Consider the following 18,612-nt stretch of genomic DNA (forward strand, 5'->3'; position numbering starts at 1 on the left):
GGTCTGTAGCCTCACGGTTGATCGTTTCATGGGTCTTACTGTTGAGCGATGAACGGACCAGCCAGGAGAGTTAAAAGACTCCTTAGACAACATTCCCCCTGGGGACCGACTTGGCTGCCGTTTCTTCGTGACGTGAGCAATTAGGCGCCGTAAGTGTATTCAGAACACGTGGGCTGAGGGGAGCCCCGGCTGGCGCTGCGGGAGCGGACTCTGGGAGATACTGGCTTTCGGGGAGGATGCGGGCTCAGTCGGCGTCTCTGTGTTTTATGATCAGGCATCTGTTCTCATTTGTACGGTTGTTCATCTTTGTTGCATTTCAGACCCCAGAGATGGGCCGTCTTCCTCGCCTGTCCTCTGCCTTTCCCTGGCCTCTGGAGCAGCCTGGGATTGTGATTTGTCACTTCCAGTGTGAGCTGCAGACCGGGAACACAGCAGACGCGGTGAGCTTGATACAGACCGTTAGCGATCAAACGCTCACCCTCCGGATTCTTAGGAACGATTAACCTTGAAATCCAGGGGGTGGGCGGGGAAGGGCCTCATTTAACACTGTATCAATAGGCAGGGGGCTGATCAGTTCCCAGGGTTTATAGCCTCCTTCTCAAGTATCTGATGTCATTTTATGAGGCATTGGGTGTCGCAGGAATTCTGAGAACGCAGAGTTTTATCTCGAATCCCTCGCTAGCAAATTCGCAAATCTCCTTCATTTAAAACATTAAGTCAGTCTTGTGCTCGCCGGATTCCACGTTCGAACAGACCAACCAGGACCAAATACGGGGTAAAGTAGATTAAAGGCACCGAGTGGCATTGTTGTAACTCCACGTGGTATTTACAGCAGCTCTTCTGATGAGAAGATAGGCGTTTGGGCATCAAGTCAGTCACCTGGTCTTTTGAGTTTTCATGTACATCTTAAAGGTTGTTACAGTTCAGTGATCCATGATTTTTGCTTTTAAATGCCGGTGACTAACGCACCTAAAGAAATGAAGGCTCCTGGGCCGTCCCATCCCAAAACCGAGAAGGCTTACACTTCCCCTGCTGCCCCTTCTTTTTCTTTTCCCCCCACTTTTGCTTTATTTCTGTTTTCATTGTCTATTGAATTTTCTCCCTCTGTTTTTTAAAACGTTATTTATTTTTCTAAATGGAAACTCTCATAGGCAAAACTCAGATGGGACTATTTTCCTTGCTCAGGCTGTCCCTAGGAAAACTCACCTGTTTTCCAGATGGAAAACTCACAGACTTTTAAGCTAAAATTCACTAGCTCTCGCCGCTCGACAGAAGTTCTTGAATCCTTTACTCCTTGTAACAACACGTTGAAAAAAAATTTAAAGAAACAGAGCTCCTGGAATAGAACACGGCGAAGAAAGTGGATTAAACATGGATTGGGTTTCTATTCCGGAACCAGCTCCTGAGTCACTCACAGGATTAAGGAATGTGCTGCTTCGTCTGTTGGGACCGATGTGGTGCCAGACTGTGAAAACGACACATTTTGTTTTGAAGATAAAAATACCGTCCTCCAGGAAATGGTCCCGTCGGAAAGACACGTGACGGGGTGTGTTTGTAAGGGATGAGTTCAAACCTTGACTTGTTAATCCTGGATAGTAGAGGAAAAGTAAAGAGAAGAAAAGTAAGTGTCGGGTTAAAAGGAGGAAAAGGGGGAGGGTAACGGGCTCAGTGGTAGCGCGTGTGCTCAGCGTGCGTGAGGTCCTGGGTTCCATCCCCAGTCCCTCCACTGAATAAAAATAAAAAATAAAACGAGGAAATGAAATCCACTAAAAGAAAAATTATGTAAATACCTGCCTCACCTCCAACCCCCTACGGGCCAGCCTGTTTTCGTTCTTTTTTTTTAATCTGAGAATGAAAACAGTGCATTTCCTGAAAGCTGCCCGGGGCCCCAGGGAGCCCGGAGTGGAATTAGCTCAGAATTGATGCCTCAGGGAGGCAGGCCTGAGATCTTGGCTGTTTGATGAGGAGTTTTGAACTATTGTCTTAATTTCCTGAAAACAGTCTTGGTGTCTGTGGGAAGTGCACATAAGCTCTCAAACCCAAATGCTGTCTCTGCATTTAATTTTTAGAAAAATCTTTAAAAAAAAAAAAAGATCCTAGATAAGACAAAGGATTGAGGTCTCTGTTTGATCATGGTCTCATGCAGTTTTCCAAATTCCCATGACATTGAATTCAGCCCGGGAAGAAGAAGGAGAGAGAGGCAAGGGGATGTGGGATTAACTCCGTCTCCCCCCAGGGTCTGGTGGGTCGGGGGTCTCAAAATCAGTGTAGTGAGTCGGGCACCAGCAGCTTTAAAACTGAAATGAAATGAAATGAAATGAAATAGGAAATATCAGAGTGCCTCGTATGTAATAAGCCTAAATTATTCTTTGAAACTACTCTGTCTGTGTGTCCGTGTGTGCAAACACATACATCTCATGCGTACGGGGTTGCGTTCCTGCAAGTCATAGAACATCCTGAAGCTTCCGTAGATTGTGGATCCTTCTTTCTGGAGGGTGGCTTTCCTAGGGAAGCTGGGTTGGGGTGGGGGGGGCGGTGCCTTGAAGGCCATTTTTCTCGGGCTTTCCCTGACCAGAGGGCTTCACCTCACGCAGCGGGTCTTCCGAACCATCTGTTCTGAGTAGCTGACGCGAGTCAAACCGAAGAAAAGGGGGCAGAGTTGTTCTCCAACATCTGTGCTTGTCACAAAGCGAGAATGAAGAACTCAGTGCCACCTTCTCACTGAGGCATCAAAGAGGTTCTTAAAACTGCTTTTTTTGAGGATGCCATCTTTGTGTGTGTGTGTGTGTGTGTTTTTTTTTTTTGTATTTACTTCTTTTTTTTTTTTAATTTGGTGATATTCTCCAATTTCCCCCTTTTGGTAATTTCACGGCGCTCCTCCTTCCTTCCTTGTTCTCTTCTTCTGTGGTTGAGTCGATACGCCATGTACATCAGGATGATGATGGGAGGGGTGCTGTGTCCTTCTCACTGTGTCACATCTGGAGACACGGAACTTCAGCTTCTCCCATCACCGGTGATTCTTTAAAAAATGTATCAGATCTCTGTGTGTGTGCAAATAAAGGCATGTGCACTGGGCTAAGGCTTCCTCTCGGTTAAGTGAGTCTTTCTCAGTTTCCCCACGTCCCCCATGTCCAGGTGTTATATTTCCTTTGTCATTAATAAGTGATTTTTGACAAAGCACTTGTAATTTCTGTCCTGGTCCAACTTGCCCTCACTGGGTTTTGCATTCATTATGGTTCTTGCCTAACTATGTAGGTTTTGGCTGTTTTTCACACCCGACCTTCCTATCCTTGAAGATATTCTTTTTTTTTTAAGCACTTTTATTTATTTAAAAAAACTTTTTCCCCTTAATGGTGGCACTAGGGATTGAACCCAGGACCTTGTGCATGCCAAGCGTGCGCTTTATCACTGAGCTGCACCCCCCACCCCCTTAAAGGTAATTCTTCAACTTGTATCATTTATTAAAGAGAATAGCTTGTCTCTTGCCCCCAGGTTCAAACGCCTGACCTCAAATTCTTCCCATCACACATTCAAATTCCAGACGTAGCTTCTAGCTTAAACTTTTGATCCAAGAAGTTCTCACTAAGGTTTGTATTTTGAAGGTTAGTTTCAGGATCCTGAGAATACCAGGAACATACTCAAAACAAAAACTCAACATATCTCCATGGAATTGTCAACAGTTGTTCGGAGACAGTCATCATTGCTCTAGAGTTTTCTAAGGGGACATCTGAGTCTCAACATTTCGGTAAAGATTTTCTCCAGAGCCGGTTCTGTATTATTATTACTATTATTATTGTGTTAGGGTGTTGATAATGTATCTCCTTGTATTCACTCTGCCTTTGTTACTACTCAAGACATGAAAAAGCACCGAGGAAATGAAATTGCACTGAGGATGGGACCAGTGGAAGGAACGAGTGAAAACCTTCTCCTCGCTTGCTTTTATGTCCAGTTACATACACTTGGAAATGATGAAGTTTTAGGTTAGCTTGGATTTATGATATTAATCATTTCTGTTGACTCCCTGACCTACTGCTGCCTGACAAACCCCCCTCAACATATAGGGTGGCTTACAACCAGCACCGTGTATTTTCTGATGATTTTGTGGGTTGGCAGTTTGGACTCGGCTCGGTGGGAGCTCGCATCCCGGCCTCCCCTGTGTCTGCTGGGCTCACTCGTACGTTTGGCCGAGGCTTGGCGGTCCCCGCGTGGCCGCCTCCAGCCTGGGGGCCTGGGCCTCTCTCCACCACGTCTCATTATAAGGCGGCAGCGTCCCAGCAGGTGAGGGTGCTGGGCACGAGGCTTGGAGGTCACTGCTCACCTTGCCCTGTGCACTGTTCGTGGTGCGAGTCACCAGGCCAGCCCAGAGTCTAGGGGCGAGGAAATCGGCTCCACCTCTTGATGAGAAGGACCACCGTGAATGTGGCCTTTGGCAGCTACCTTACTGACAGCTTTCCGGCAAACCTAAACCTTCTATTTTATAGATCTATGGGCGTGTATACATTAAGCGCGTGTCCTCGTATATACACATGCGGACTCAAAATATTACATACATGGCATTCATATATAAGCCATCTTTCTAGTTTCATAAAGAAAATGTTTTTCCTAAGTGGAATTGCATCGAGATACCTCTAGGGCCGGTGGCTCACAGGTCTCAGGCGCCCCGACCTCCTGTACTGCAGCGCGTTTGTTGGGCTGAGCTCGGCTTCGGCTTCCCCAGCCCAGAGGGGCAGCTAGTTCATGCGGCGGAATGAGGATGAAGGCGAAGGTCGGGCGTGGGAAGCGCTGGCAGAGGGCTCGTTGCTGCCGCGATCGCAAGCCGAGTCCTCGTCGCTGAAAACTCCCTGAACTTTCTCTTCTGTTGCAGAGATAAACCAAAGTGCCGATCACCTGCACGTGTTTCTCCTGATCTGCGGACTGAGGCGCGTCAAAGACCCGCTCTACCTGGTGGACGCGTTCTCGGGTACGCTTCCTACCGGGGCCCTTTACTCGCGGGGCTCCCTGTGGGTCCCCGTCTCCACGCGTCTCTCTTTAGGACTCTGGGTTTCCCGTTTTTTGCATGTTAGCAGAACTGTTCCTAGCTTGTTACTTTGGGAACAACCAGAAAAACAGCAGTGCTGTCTGGTTGGTTCAGTGGTGTCTTACTTTCCGGTGCCCTCGGCTTCAGAGGAAATTGTACAAAAACAGCCTATAATTGTAAGACTAAACTAGCGTTGTCTGGAAAGATTTTACACCTGCCGACTTGTATGTTATGTTTGGAATTTTGTTGCATTGCTTAAGCTAATCTCTAGATTCTTCAGTATATTCTTTTTTGGGGGGGTTGGTAATTAGGTGTATTTATTTATTTTTATGCAGGTACTGGGGATTGAACCCAGGACTTTGTGGATGCTAAGCACATGCTCTGCCACTGAGCTATACTCACCCCACCTTCACTATATTCTAAAGTTCATATTAAGTTGTGATGGCGTATCTGTCCTAATTACCTGATAAATTAGGTATCTGAATAATGCAGAATGTTCTAGAAAAAAATTTCCTTAATAGCCTAAAATACTCAATTTTTACATTTTAAATAAATATAATTTAAATGGACTCATATGAGCAAAAGCAAAATGATACGGAATAACTTATATTGTGGAGTAATGAACACTAAACTGAATTATGTTTTTGGCTGTGACTGAGAACTATTTTAAAGGTTTTTTTTTTCTTCTTTTTTCTCCCCAAGAATGGCATCAGGAAGAGCCCAACGTTTACATGGTGATCGTAGGTCCGGAAGTAAGTTGATTTGCCGTAAGCATTGTTTTTATCTGTTTTCCTCTTTATTCTTTTTATGTATTTTTAAAAATTAGTTTATGTTACTCTTCTGACCAAAACTTTCTTTCTTTCTTAAATACATTAAGTCTGTTTGCCTTTTAAAAATTGAACTCTCGACCAAGGTTAAAGATTATGAGGCTTTAAAATAAGCCTTTGCCGTTAATTTATTGCTGCAAAGGATAACAAATGAGCTTTTCAGAGAATGCAGAGTCATGGAACGAATGTCAGTCTAAGTCCGCGCGTGAGGTAGATGTTCCGTGTGGCCCAGGTTTTCTCTGAAACTCCCTGGAAGTGCTCCGCAGACAAACCCAGAGCTGTTTGGTTGCCCGATCGCCCGATTCAGTAATGCACTTGCGCTTAGGAGCCACGTGGGGTGGAAAATAAATATCTGTAAGCACGAGAAATGCAGCCTGTGCACAGGGGTGTCCGTGCCTGATGGTGGCCATCGGCCGGGGAACGGAGGCCCGGGGAGGGCTTGGCGGTGCCGCCTCTCCTTCCCTGGGACTCTGGGACACCCGCTCCCCCTTCCACAAAGCCAGAGCAGGTGCGCAGGCTGTCCCTCCGTCGGGCTCCGCACTCAGGACCCAGCGTCTGGGTGCAGGACCGCTCATCTCATGAAAGTGATTTGCTCCAAGCAGGTGCACCGAAGGTCCCCCCCGAGGCCCCCGTGGGACTGACCCGAGCTGCACCTACAGCCCACGAGTTAGTTTGCTTGGGCGGAGTGGCCAGAGAATGAATGAGAGAAAGCAGAGCCAGGACAGGGAGCTCTTGAGTGAAGGGCCGTGAAGGGTCATGATGACTGCGAATCGCTGGGCCTCAGGCTCATGGCCGCGAACGATTAACAATTCTCAAGCACTTCTTCCGCGAGGCACTCCGCTATCTATCATTAAAACCCTCTAGGAAACAGGGAAAGACATCCCTCGGTTGCAGGTTTGCTGGTGAGCACCTGGCACCGCGCCGCGCGCGTGCACTCAGCCCGGGGCGGTCCTGGGGTCGGCTCGCTTCCCCTCCACTGACGAGGGAGCCGCATCTCCCAGACCTAGGTCTGCCTGCCGCCCTGGGCCGTCTTCTCAGCTCGTCCGGACCTGGATGCCAGTGCTGGGGCTTTGGAGCTGACTCGTTTCTATCTGCTGTGGTCCGTCCGGGCTGCTGTCACCAAGTCCCGCAGACGGGGGGCCGACGAACAGCAGAAACTGACTTCCCGCAGTCCGGAGGCCGCGCGTCCGAGAGGAACGCGCCAGCCTGGTCGTGTTCTGGGGCGGGCCACTTCCCCGTTCTTGGTCACACTCTCTAGCTGTGACCTCACGTGATGGGAAGGGCGGGGAGCTCTCTGGGGTCTTCTGTAAGAACGCTAATCTCATTCATGAGGCCCCACCCTTGGGACCGAAGCACTGGCAAAACCTCACCCCTCACGTCACCTCGGGGGTTACGATTCCAGCTTACAAATCTGGGTGGGCACAGACATTCGAGCCACAGCAATACCCCTGCCTTGTAAAAGGTCTTTATCCAATCTGCAGGGAAACAGGAGCCCCTACCACAAAAACCTCAATGTCATCTTAGCAGACGCAGTAATTTGAATTTCTGGATTTCTAAGGCAGCGCTGAATCCAGTGAGTCACACAGCCCTTCCAATAACTGGTTTCAGTGTTGATTCCTTCCCCCCGATGACAGATTTTAAAACCAAAATACCCAGATACGCGTTTCAGGTCCTCCGATCCTTCAGCCAAGGCTGGTTAGTGTCTCTTAAGTTTTGTGTTTGTTTGACTTTTTCTCCACAGCCGGTGGCTGGTGAGTGTTCAGCAGCTGGTTCTGTCGGGGAGGGCGGGGAAGGAAGCCCTATGTTCTAAAAGCTCTATTTGCCTATTTCCCTGGTGGCAAAGCTTTAGCCATGGCCAGTTTCAAGTTACCAGGCAGACGTCACCCGACAGAGTCAGGATTTCTTTATGCAGTCAGCTCTCGTGAGCAGATAAAACCAACCCCCACACATACACACACCGGAAACAAGCTGTATTAAACAATCCGTTTTTAAACAAAAACAAAAAACCTGAACGGGTCTGTCCTCTGCTATTCCGTGTCATTTTAAAAAAAGGCTAATTTTTACCCCCAAATTGATTTCATGATTTGCTCCGTAATCTAGAAACGCTGACTTGGGCCACACTGGATGGTGTGTGTGTGTGTGAGAGAGAGAGAGTGAGACCCCCGAACGTGTTCCCTCTTGGCTGCTTCCTCGGTGGAAGTCCCTCCCCGGGTCTAGGCCTGGCTCAGAGACGCTTCTTCCCGTCAGGACTGTAAGATTCCCAAACGCCTGTGCCCTTTCCATGTCAGGAATTCAATTTAGCATCACTTCTGCATACAGAACTAGGCGGCGGCTGAGACGGTTTTGCCCTTGAATTTGAGTATCTGCTACAGTGTTATGGGTTAACGTGCTGATAATTTGGAAATGGATTTGAGACGTGGGCCAGAGGTCAGATCTTGGGACACACTGAAATTCTCCCTTTAGCCATTATATCCGGGAACGGATGAAACACAAGTTCCACATAGAGCATTACAATTATTTTTGATGTCCGGTGTGAGTACACTCTTCCTCCGTTCATTCCCTTCTTGGTTAACTGCTGAGCTCAGAGACGGAATAGACTCTGTGAGCATAAATGACCCGCTTCTGGAGGGCCATGTGCAGGGCCTCTCAGCACGAAATTGCATTGCCTCACCTCGTTGATATGTCTTGGAAAAGAGGCTTGGTCTGTTGTTCGGGAATAACCACGGTGCGCACAGCACCGATTCCCTCCCGTCCATCTGTCTACGGAGCCCGGTCAGACAGGAGACGCCGATGAAGAAATGGCACAGCTCAGCCAGTGCCCCTTGGCCGCAGCCTCAGACCAGCTTCAGCCACAGGGAATCTACCAGGAGATTACGAGAGCCGTCGAGGGAACCGTTGGGGAGGCTGAAGGCCAGGTTCGGACAGCATCCCTCTCTGTCCCTGGGTCGTTCCCTCCGAGGCCCACGGTCCAGCATGTGTTACACCCTCATCCCGTAAGGAGAGGACCAGGCACCTGACACACTTCCCCCAGGCCACGTCAGTGGGAGGAGGTGAGGAAGCCCCCCCAGAGGAAGCCAGAGGGGTGGAATGGACACCAGATAGTCAAAGAGGAAAAATGATGATCGTGGCGGAAAATGCAGATCACCTGTTTGTTTCTATCAACCGTCAAGCAAGAACTGAACACGTTAGAGGTCACAGAGGAAATACGTGTGGCCCGTTGTGTTTGGTCCCCGGCATTTGTTCGGTGCTCTTCCATCAGGGAAATGGAGAGGATGCTCTTAGCAGTGAGAACGGTGCTCAGCTGCAGTTTAGTGCAGTGATCACCCCGTTATCGCATCACCCTTTACAGGTATGTTGATGTTCGTGAGCACAAATCCAATAGGAGGCTTGGATATCTTCATTCACTTTCCTGTTCATTTACGTGAACAATACATATAGTGTTACATATCTGTGCACACATGTGTGTGTGAACGCACGTGTGTATACATATGTGCATATATACATGTACATGTGCAGGCTGTCAAGGAGGAAGAGACTTTCCTGTCCCCTTCTAGGTTCTTCTGGCTGGTCTAAGAATTAAATTGCCATGAGACAGATGAACAGGAGAAAATCACACAGAAGTTTAATTACATATAGACATGGGAGAGACCCAGGGACTCTGAGTCGAAACCTTCACCTTAAAACACCATCCTCAGCTCAAGACAAAAGAGGATGTTGAGGTAGGAGTTTGGGGCCTTAAAGGGGAGGAAGGCAATTGACACAGAGACAGGAAAGCAAAAGTTTGGTGAAGAAATGTTTGCTGGGCCAGGCAGAGACAGTGGGACCCAGAGGGGAGTTTTAACAAGCAGACTTTGCAGGCTCCCCCGCCGTCTACACGCCGAGCTCACACCGCCGTGGTCTCTGGTGGTGCCCCCTTCCTGGAACGGGTCCTCCGTCCACACTCTTTTTAGGCGGTTAAGGAGAAGGTCAAAGGTTCTTCCTGGGTCTCTTGGTTCTTGATTGTTTGCAGCTGGAAATAATAATAAATGATAATTCACGTGCCAAAGAGACATTTTTGGGCCATAGGTTTCGCTCTTCCACTATTTTTGTGTATGTGGGTTTATTTCCCTCGTTCTCATCCCTCCAGGGAACGCTGTGTGGCAGGCACGTGGACACATGGCAGTGAGCAGAGCAGACGTGGCTCTGCCCTCGGGGCGCGTGCAGTCCGGGTGGGAAGACAGACGGGAACAAATAATTGCCGGCAGGGGTGTGTCTGTCATTCACCTTCGCTCCCACCGCGTCCTGTGACCCAGCCCAGAAGGCAGATACCACCTTCTTTTGAAGCTTACGACTCTGCTTTGAGATTGGCACTTACCTGCCCTCCCAGCCATTTATAAGGGTGGAGTGAAGGTGCTCAAAATTGGTGCTGCTGGGCGTGGGTTATTTTTCAGATGCCATACCCAGGTTTACGTTTGTGGTCGTCCTTGGCAAGAGCATTTCAGGCAGCTAGATCTCAGCCCCACGGGCCATCGCCCACGTCTTTCATCACTGCTTACTGCTGGCGAGTTCATTAACGCCTTTGGGCCACGACCGCATCCCCTGGATCCTGCAGAGTGTGGTTCTGCGTGGCCGCATAGTAGTGTGGTCGTGGCTGCACGCGAGCTGGGTGCTCTGTTCGCCTCTCCGTGCCTCAGTTTTCCCGTCTGTAAAGTGGGCAAGACTAAGAACATTGCTACCTGCCCCACAGTTTCTCCTGAGGCCAAAATGAGAGGCCTCCTGCACAGCGCCTGGTTGGCAGGCAGCGCCCTGTGGGCGTGAAATGCAAGGGCGCCCCCTGCTGGTGTCCCCTTTCCATGTTGACACGTGAGGACCTTGTTCGAGCTGCAGGGTGGCTCGCGCTGGGTGTTGGTTTTCTATTAAAGCTCCTTTGATCTCCCCAGTCCACCCGTCTCAGCCAAGCACATGGCTTCCGCTGGCAGGGGGTCTGCAGCTGGGGCATTTTCTGGTCCTGTTTGAAAAGGAGCCGGGGCAGTGTACACTCTCCACAATAATTACTTGTATCGGAGATGATTTTCCTCAAGCCTGGGCGTTGAGACAGTGTATTTTGCTAGAAAATAAATGAGCTTAGAAGGAGCAGATGAGACTTTTCTCTGTTGCTTACGGCGGGTTTGCTTTTCAAAATTTCAGAACATGAGCTTTCGTTAAACAGAAAATATCTTCCCTTCTTTTCTCCTTTATCTGGTGTCTTGTTCCCCTTGGCTTCACTAAGAGATGTGACAATGAGCTGATGCGGAGGATAAACCCCAAAAAGCTTGATGCCGTTTGTGCTTTGAGCGGGGAGGTCGCTGTTACACCTTCAGTGAAATGTCAGTTTATTAAAGGGTGAGGTGTTTCAGCTGTCTTGTACAATTTTTTTCCACTTGATGAATCATTTTCCTTTAAATAGTTAATCAAAAGAGCAGACACGTGCTCATAAAATTAAAAACGAGAATTTTTTTTTTGAAGTGGGGAGGGCGGGGGAAGGTTATCAGGTTTATTTCGTTTATTTAATTTTAGAGGAGGGACTGGGGATGGAGCCCAGGACCTCGTGCATGCAAAGCACATGCTCTGCCACTGAGCTACACCCACCTCCCCGCAAAACAGGAGGAATTTTTAACTAAAAATTATCATAAGTAAAACACGTATGTCAAAATTAACATGTCGCGCCAACAGGAAGCTTTCGTTAGGCTGATTACTCTTTCATGATAGGAGGTCAGGGCTATCAGGGAATTCAGTGGTTTAAGGTAATTTGAACAAAAAGAATCAGACGTGGTAAATGGAAGGGTGGAGCCGGCTGGAGATCATTCATTCAGCAAACACTGTCCAGCACAGAACTCGCATGACCTTGGGGGGAGAATGGAGGCGAGATGGACAAGAATCCCAAACTACTTTTTTTTGACCAATGCAAAAAAAATTTTTTTAATTAGTTTTGAATAACTTGGATATATAAATCTTTTTTTTTCCAACTGGGCATTTTATGAAATATAAATACAGATCAACTACACCCAATGAAAATTTAGTGTGCTAACTGAGAGGTGTTGTGAGTTGAAATATACACTGGATTTTGAAAGCTTAGTGTGAGAAAAAAAATGTCTGGTAGGAGGTGGTAGAAAAGTTCAGGGGGAGATGGTACCTCTGGTTTGGATCGTCAGTCAGTTTCTCAGGTCCCATTTGCCTGTGCCTTGGGGATAGATGGGTTTTAGGGGTAGAAGGTGGCATTCCTGATGGAGAGAGTGACATGCCATTAGGAGAGAGGTGAGAAGTGGGGACGTACAGGTGGCATCCGTGGGTGAGTAAACAGGCAGGCAGGGAGGGGTTCTGGGGGGCACGTTCACTTTATATGAACTATTCCATAAAAAGCCTTTGCGTAAAAAGCAGAGCGTGGCCAAGAATGCAGTCTCCAGTGTCAGGCTGCCCAGGCTCGATCCTGGCCCGGCAGCCTCCCTGCTGTGTGATCCTGGCTGAGCTACACCAGCTCTCTGAGCTGTGCTGTCCTCCCGCCTAACGTGGGGATGACGACGACAGCACTGTGGGCAAGAAGCAATATGTGCGTAGGACTCAGCGGGGATTAGGCCCAGAGTAAGAGCCAGGTGGATACCGACATTAACAGCTGCCACCAGTAATAAAGTGTGCTTGGCCGTGAGTTTTTTCTTTAAAAAATCTCTCATGGAGTAGCACTGTGTGGCCTCCTCCTGTCCCTCTCTGACCCTGGGGCTCCTGCCGGAGGGCTAGGGGCCTGAGTGAGGAGGTCTCCATCCGGTGCGTCCTGGGAAGATGACCGCCCGCAAGTCCACGGCGGTGATGCGCCCAGGGAGAAACTGATCAAAAAGCCGCTGGCAAAGGAATAGATTAAGAGTTTGGGATTAATAGACACACACTACTGTATATAAACTAGATAAACAGCAAGGCCCTGCTGTGTAGCACGGGGGAACTGTATTCCATTTCTCGTAATGAGCTGTAATGGAAAAGAATCTGAAAAAACGTGTGTACATATGTATATGTGTAACTGAATTGCTTTGCTGTACACCCGAAACTAACGCTGTGAATTGACTACATTTCGATTAAAAAAATAAGAATCTTTTAAAAAGAGAGTGGGCCCTCTACCGGAGGGGTGAAGAAACCCATCGTTACAGGCATCATTTCAGGCTTGGAAACAGGACACTATCAGAAGCCCCCTGAACTTCTGGTTGGCAGACTTTCCTGCCAGCATCCGGCGCGAGACGTTGCTCAGGGCTCCCAAACAGGGCTGCACCTCTAGAGCGCAGCTGTCAGGGTCTGGTTGTCCCCAGACAAGACCCCCAATGTGCACGCCGCCCGCGCTGCGTGTGTGACCATGACGCCAGGGGACGCCCCGCCAGCAGGAGGCGCACACGGACGATGCGCTCAAGATGGGAAAGACTTCATTCTTCCAAAAAAAAAAAAAAAAAAACCTCGTTTGATAGTTCTGAATGTTCTATTCCCCCCACCCCACCCCTCTTGGAGTCAAAAGGTACCTAAGTGTCTGAGTATGAGTGGAAAATAGGGCGCAGAGTCGGGGCTCGGCAGTTTCACTGGAATGTGAATTTCTGATGGGAAAGCAGAGACATTAACGCTGGTCAGAATGTTTTGGCAAACAAGTTTCGGCAGCTGAGTTTGCTAACCATTGGAAACAAACCTGTTGCGTTTTTCTGGATAATGCCAGCATTTGGGTTTTCTTTAAACGAGTGGGTTTCTCATGGGTGGCCGCTGAATCGTGTCTGGTGCATTTTCGTCACACAGTAGCCTCCATCCTTTCGCCAGTCTTAGTTCTGTGTTGCCCTGCGCGCAAGTACACGTGTTTAATATTTTCTGCCTTCTGCGCTGTTCCTGCAAGTTTGCTGTTAAAATACATTAAACTATAGGGAAAAAAATCCAAGAATCATTTCAAATTCCTTATCCATCCACATTCGCAATGTTGGCCTCCAGAGTGATGTGGTGATGTCAGGGATGTAAGTGAGCTTTGCATTACTGGTTCCTGGGGATGTATCTCGGTCATTTGAGTAGTTTGAAGGATTTGGCGTTCAGCACACGTCTGTGGCATGCACACACACACACAGAGACACACACAATGTTTCCTTGCCAAACCAAACTGGAATGAAATTTCTGGAAGACACAGAATTATTTCAGTTAGTATGATAAACTCTAGGGGTACCATCGTAGTCATTAAACCAACTTGGTTTGTAAGCCTGATGCCTGCTGGTAAAGTGTGAATGAGAAGAGAAATTGAACCTGCTTTCACTTCTGAGCTCGTCGTCTGTACCAGGACAAGCCGGCAGACACCGTGCGAGAAAAATGTGTTCACACCCACATCTGCCTCTGTCGTTGAAGAAATGCTTCAACTTCTGTGTTACACTTGCATAAGCTTAAGAATATTTTGGCTGTTATTTGTATTCATTGTTAATAAAACCAGTGGAGGGATGGGGCGGGACAAAGCCAGTCTGTCGGTTGTTTCCGTGGAGAGTTTGCAGGCAGAGTAACTAGACAGAACAAATGTCTACTGCCACTTCACCCTCAGTGGGTTTACAGGAACCCCGTGACAGGTGGGAAAGAATCCTTTAAGGGACTCCTGGTCCCTCTGTAAGTGAAAACCCCAGAAGAGGTCATGGTGCGCAGAGTGTTCCGGTTTGGTTTCCGATGGTCGGGAGTGAGGTGCGTTCGTCTGTGGATGCTGTGATCGCCTTCAGGGTGCGGTGGCTTTTCCTTCCTGGGACTGTGGCGCCGTCACTGGGAAAGTACACGTCTGGGTTAGGTGTATAGATATTCTTGTGTTCGTGATGTAATCTGCAGCTGTCATTCTTATTCCTTCTAGAACGGCTTTGATATTTAACTGTTTCCTTCTACTGTTGATACAGTAGTTACTATGTGTCAGAAATAGCTGGAAGTACTGAGTGTGTCTGAGCTCATTTGATCCTCCCAATGGTCCCAAAGTGTGGCTATAATTCCCATTTTACAGATGAGGAAACCGAGGCCCAGAGAGGTCCATTAACGTCTGCACAACCACGTGGGCTAGTGCATGGCTTGGGGGTGGGTGTTGGCCTCGGTGGTCTGTCTGCGGAGCCCCGCTCTGCACAGAGAGATGACTGTATTTGCAGATTTCTTCACACTTTCCCTTAAGTCCTCTTGTCTCCCTGTTGCTTTGTGGTGTCTGGACTCAGGGGCACTATTTCCTATTTAATTTTTTTTTTTTCCCTTTCTGAAACGACTGCTTCTGTGGCCACGATATGCAATCCTCTTAAGAGGTAGATTCACTTCCAGCGCTTCCTAAGGTTTATCTTGGTCTCTTTTCAGGTTGACCCAGTGTTCACCAGGGAAGTGGAAGCCAAAGTGAAGAGGTAAGGGAAGGGCACGTGACAGGCGGCCTGCAGGAGACAAAGCCTTGTGACCAGGAAATGATCCCCGTCCCCAGTGTTCGCCGTGTCCCAGGCTGTGTCCCCGGCACATTGCAGACTATCCCACCTTTAGTCTCTGAAGGGTCCCGGGACATCTTCGCTTCCCCCATTTGCAGCCAGGACGCTGATGTACTGGGAGCATAAGCTGTTCCCGGGGGGAGCGGCCGAGGGGCCACACGCGTGGAGACCGCCCCTGCAACCCGCGTGGAGGTGCTAATTCTCACTGATCACTTCAGCCAACACTGCAAAGAAATGCCTGCTGGTGACGGTGAAGATGGCTGCCGCCCCTCTGGAGAGCAGCCTGTCAGCCTGTTTGTCGTAAATGGCATCTGTCTGCCAGTAACAGAGACCCAGCAACGCCGGCCTGACACACACTGGGGCTGAACCGCCCACGTAGAAAAGTGACGTCGGGTCGGGGGGAGGGTGCAGCTCAGTGGTAGGGCCCGTGCTGAGCACGCGCAAGGTCCGAGTCCCATCCCCAGTCCCCCCGGTAAACATAAACAAGGAAATAAACACATAAACCTGATTACCTCCCCCCACCAAAAAAAAAATTCAAAAAATTGGGCAGAATAAAAAAGCCTCATGTCTTTGGTCCAGGACCAAGTAAGACCTCAGAGATGCTGGCTCCTGTCTCTCTGTCCTGCTGTCCCTCCCTGTGGCTTCCATCCTCCAGGTGACAGTGGCTGCAGAATTCCACCCCGTGCATCCGGAATTTCCAGTGGGGAGGCGGGAAGATCAAGAGCTGAAGGGCCACCTCCCATTTGGGTCACAGCCGCCCCTTCACGGGGTCTCGTCGCAGCCGCACGGCCCCACGCCCCTCCCACGGGCCACCCATCAGCCAGGGGGCCTGGCAAACACTGACTTTACCCCCACAGCAAGCAGGTGTCTTCACGTTGCTCAGACGTGCACAACGCACACGGGGTGAAGTACAACCACGTAGGCCAGAGGGCGTGTTGTCGGAATCACGAGGCTGGCGGAGGGGGCGGGGGCTTGGGGAAAAATGTCACTTTTGTTGGATGGAAAACAAGGTAAAACCTGTAGAAGTGGTGGGAACATGAGTACTGGTTGAATTTTTTTTTTTTTTTTTTTTTTTTTTACTATTTTACGATTTCTCTTTCTCTCTGGATGTTACACATCTATTATTATCTCTCAGTGTCTTTAAAAAAATCATTGGGAAAAAAGGTTGAATTATTAGAAAAGGTTTGTTTTCTCAGTCATGAAGAGAAAAACGGCAGAAGTCGTTCTCTGCCTCCCGGTGTCTGAGAAGCGGGTGTGTCCCTTGTCACGCATGTTCAGGGTGAAGGCAGGTGTGTTTAACCGGCTCCCGCCCCCACGTCAAGGGGGGAAATAGATTCTCAGCCCAGGATGGTTTTCTGTGTCGAACCCTTTGTCAGCAGTGCTCCCCTTGTGATGTAGGGTCTTCCTCCCAAATTGTCGCCTCCCCTTCTCCCCGCCTTTCCATGTGAGACGCCAGCTGTAGACGCCCTCTCTGCCCGTGTTGTTGCAGGAGCCCTGGGGTTCGGCTGGTGGGAGAGATGGCTCAGGAGGACCTGCACGCGGTTGTGAAGAACTCCTTCGCGGTGGTGAACAGCTCCGTGTCTGAGGGCATGTCTGCCGCGATTCTGGAGGTAAGGACACAGCGTGCGTCCTGAAGGTGGAGGTGTGAGATTGTCCGCCAGCCCTGTTCGCATTTATGGAGGCTGTGCACACCTCGAAGTTAAAAAAAAAAAGCAAAACGGCATTTTCTTGGGAGCTTAGAAGTGGTTGTTCAGTGCTAGCTGGGACTTCAAAATGCCACAGTGTTTCCCATGGCCATCTCCTGGCCAGCCCCAGAGGGAAATAAAACGCAGGTGGCGCCACCCCGACCAGCCGCATGTCTTCAGCGGGAAGGTGGCGAGGTGGTGAAGGGCTGGGGCAGGGCACGGGGTGGGGGTGGGTTTTGTGGGAAGCCTCCTCTTGCCTTGGTTGCTGCTCCCTGTTTGCAGTGTGTTCTGTGATCCCAGAGTTGCAGGGATGGGAACGGGTTGGGCTCCTGCACATGGCAGAGGTGGGAGATGACAGCTTGGAGCGGGGGTCGGTGTAGTTGCACCCGGGGGTGGGGACAGGGGCGGATGCAGTCTGTCTGTCTAGCATTCAGCTCAGGAAAACGGCTAAACCTGCTCGGGCTAAGTGTGCACACACATCCCAGCGCCACCTCGCAGTCCCAGCCCGCAGTCCCACCAGTCCGCTGCCCGAGGTACCAGTGCTTCGCAGGGAGAGGCTGAGATGAAAAGCCCCTGCTCTTGAAATCCTGGCAGGCTCTGGCTTGGCCGCGTCTACTCTTGGGAAGGGGTACGCCGTCCAACCTCGCAGCCTTTGCAGCTTCAGCTTCTCGCTGCGCGCCTGACGTGCCCGGTGCGCCACCGGGACGTGGGAACCGCTTTGCGCTGGTGACTTGCGGCGGTCACCAGCGGGCGGCCCACGCGAAAGGCTCCTCTCCTTTCCCCTGCGTTGCTGTCAGTTCACGGCGCGGTGGGCTCCTCCTGGAGGGCGACCTTAGCCAAGAGGAGTCCTGCCCTCCTGTCATCGCCAGCCTTCGGTGCTGGATTTTGTTCGTCGCATGGACGGAGTCCCCTCAAGCTCTCAGCACAGCAGACGTGGTTTTCGCCCTCGTCTTCAGCAGGTCACAAAACCTGCCACAGCAAAGGAGACGTGTGGCTGTCGGTCCTCCAGGTCTTTGAGTCACATCCCACGTTCCCCTTCTCACGACACTGGTTCCTCACGTCAGTGTCTGCTTAGAGACACGCTTTTGTTTCTACCATATTTCTAATATCCATTTACACCTTTGGGGCTCGTTGAATTCACTGCTGCAATTTGTGGACCTCAGTGTTCCGGAGATTATGGTAAATAATCAAAGCAGGAAAAAAAGAAGAATCTTCCCTAAATTTAAGGAAGGACCGACCGATGTCCTACGCCTCGTGCTTTCTGTTCCCGTGGCCTCCTTTCAAAAGCCAAAAAGAGCCCAAAGCAAAATACATGGGCCGGGGGAGACAGACTCCACCTGCGCCTGCAGTTCCAGGGTTCGGAGGCTTTCAGAGCACAGAGCGTGGGTTTGTGGCGTGTCCCACCTCCGCAGACGTCCCACCTCTGCACCTCAACGTCTCAATCTAAGCGTGATGCTGAGCGTCAACCCCACTGTGGTTTAAAATCAGCCTGGGACGGCAGGCGTCGGAGCGGCCCGTTGTACTCTCTGCATCGGCTTTAAAAAGCAAGGACCTTGCAGGACCCGTCCCTGCGCTGTTGCTGAATCGTTCCTTTGTATGTAAATTGACACCCCCCTCCCCCTGCTTCTTAAGAAAAGGTG

General features: G+C 49.8%; 1 protein-coding gene across 10 annotated transcripts in view; it reads left to right on the top strand.

The window, feature by feature from the left end:
• GLT1D1 (glycosyltransferase 1 domain containing 1) overlaps window positions 1-18,612 on the top strand; it is a 95,028-nt gene that overhangs the window by 34,784 nt on the left and 41,632 nt on the right. For 7 of the 10 annotated variants that reach the window (XR_010378615.1, XM_064481309.1, XM_031442485.2 and 4 more), the window contains exons 7-11: window positions 3,855-3,980; window positions 4,865-4,960; window positions 5,720-5,769; window positions 15,169-15,212; window positions 16,777-16,897. Coding sequence is in view for 9 of the 10 variants with exons in the window: in XM_064481309.1 (XP_064337379.1) it covers window positions 3,855-3,980; window positions 4,865-4,960; window positions 5,720-5,769; window positions 15,169-15,212; window positions 16,777-16,897 (437 nt within the window). In the remaining variant the exon portion in view is untranslated. The remainder of the gene's footprint in view (window positions 1-3,854; window positions 3,981-4,864; window positions 4,961-5,719; window positions 5,770-15,168; window positions 15,213-16,776; window positions 16,898-18,612) is intronic. The other 3 variants (XM_064481311.1, XM_064481312.1, XM_031442484.2) reach the window with 1 other exon arrangement.

The sequence above is a fragment of the Camelus dromedarius genome, chromosome 31 (genome assembly GCF_036321535.1).
Source record: "Camelus dromedarius isolate mCamDro1 chromosome 31, mCamDro1.pat, whole genome shotgun sequence".
Classification (NCBI taxonomy): Eukaryota; Metazoa; Chordata; class Mammalia; order Artiodactyla; family Camelidae; genus Camelus; species Camelus dromedarius.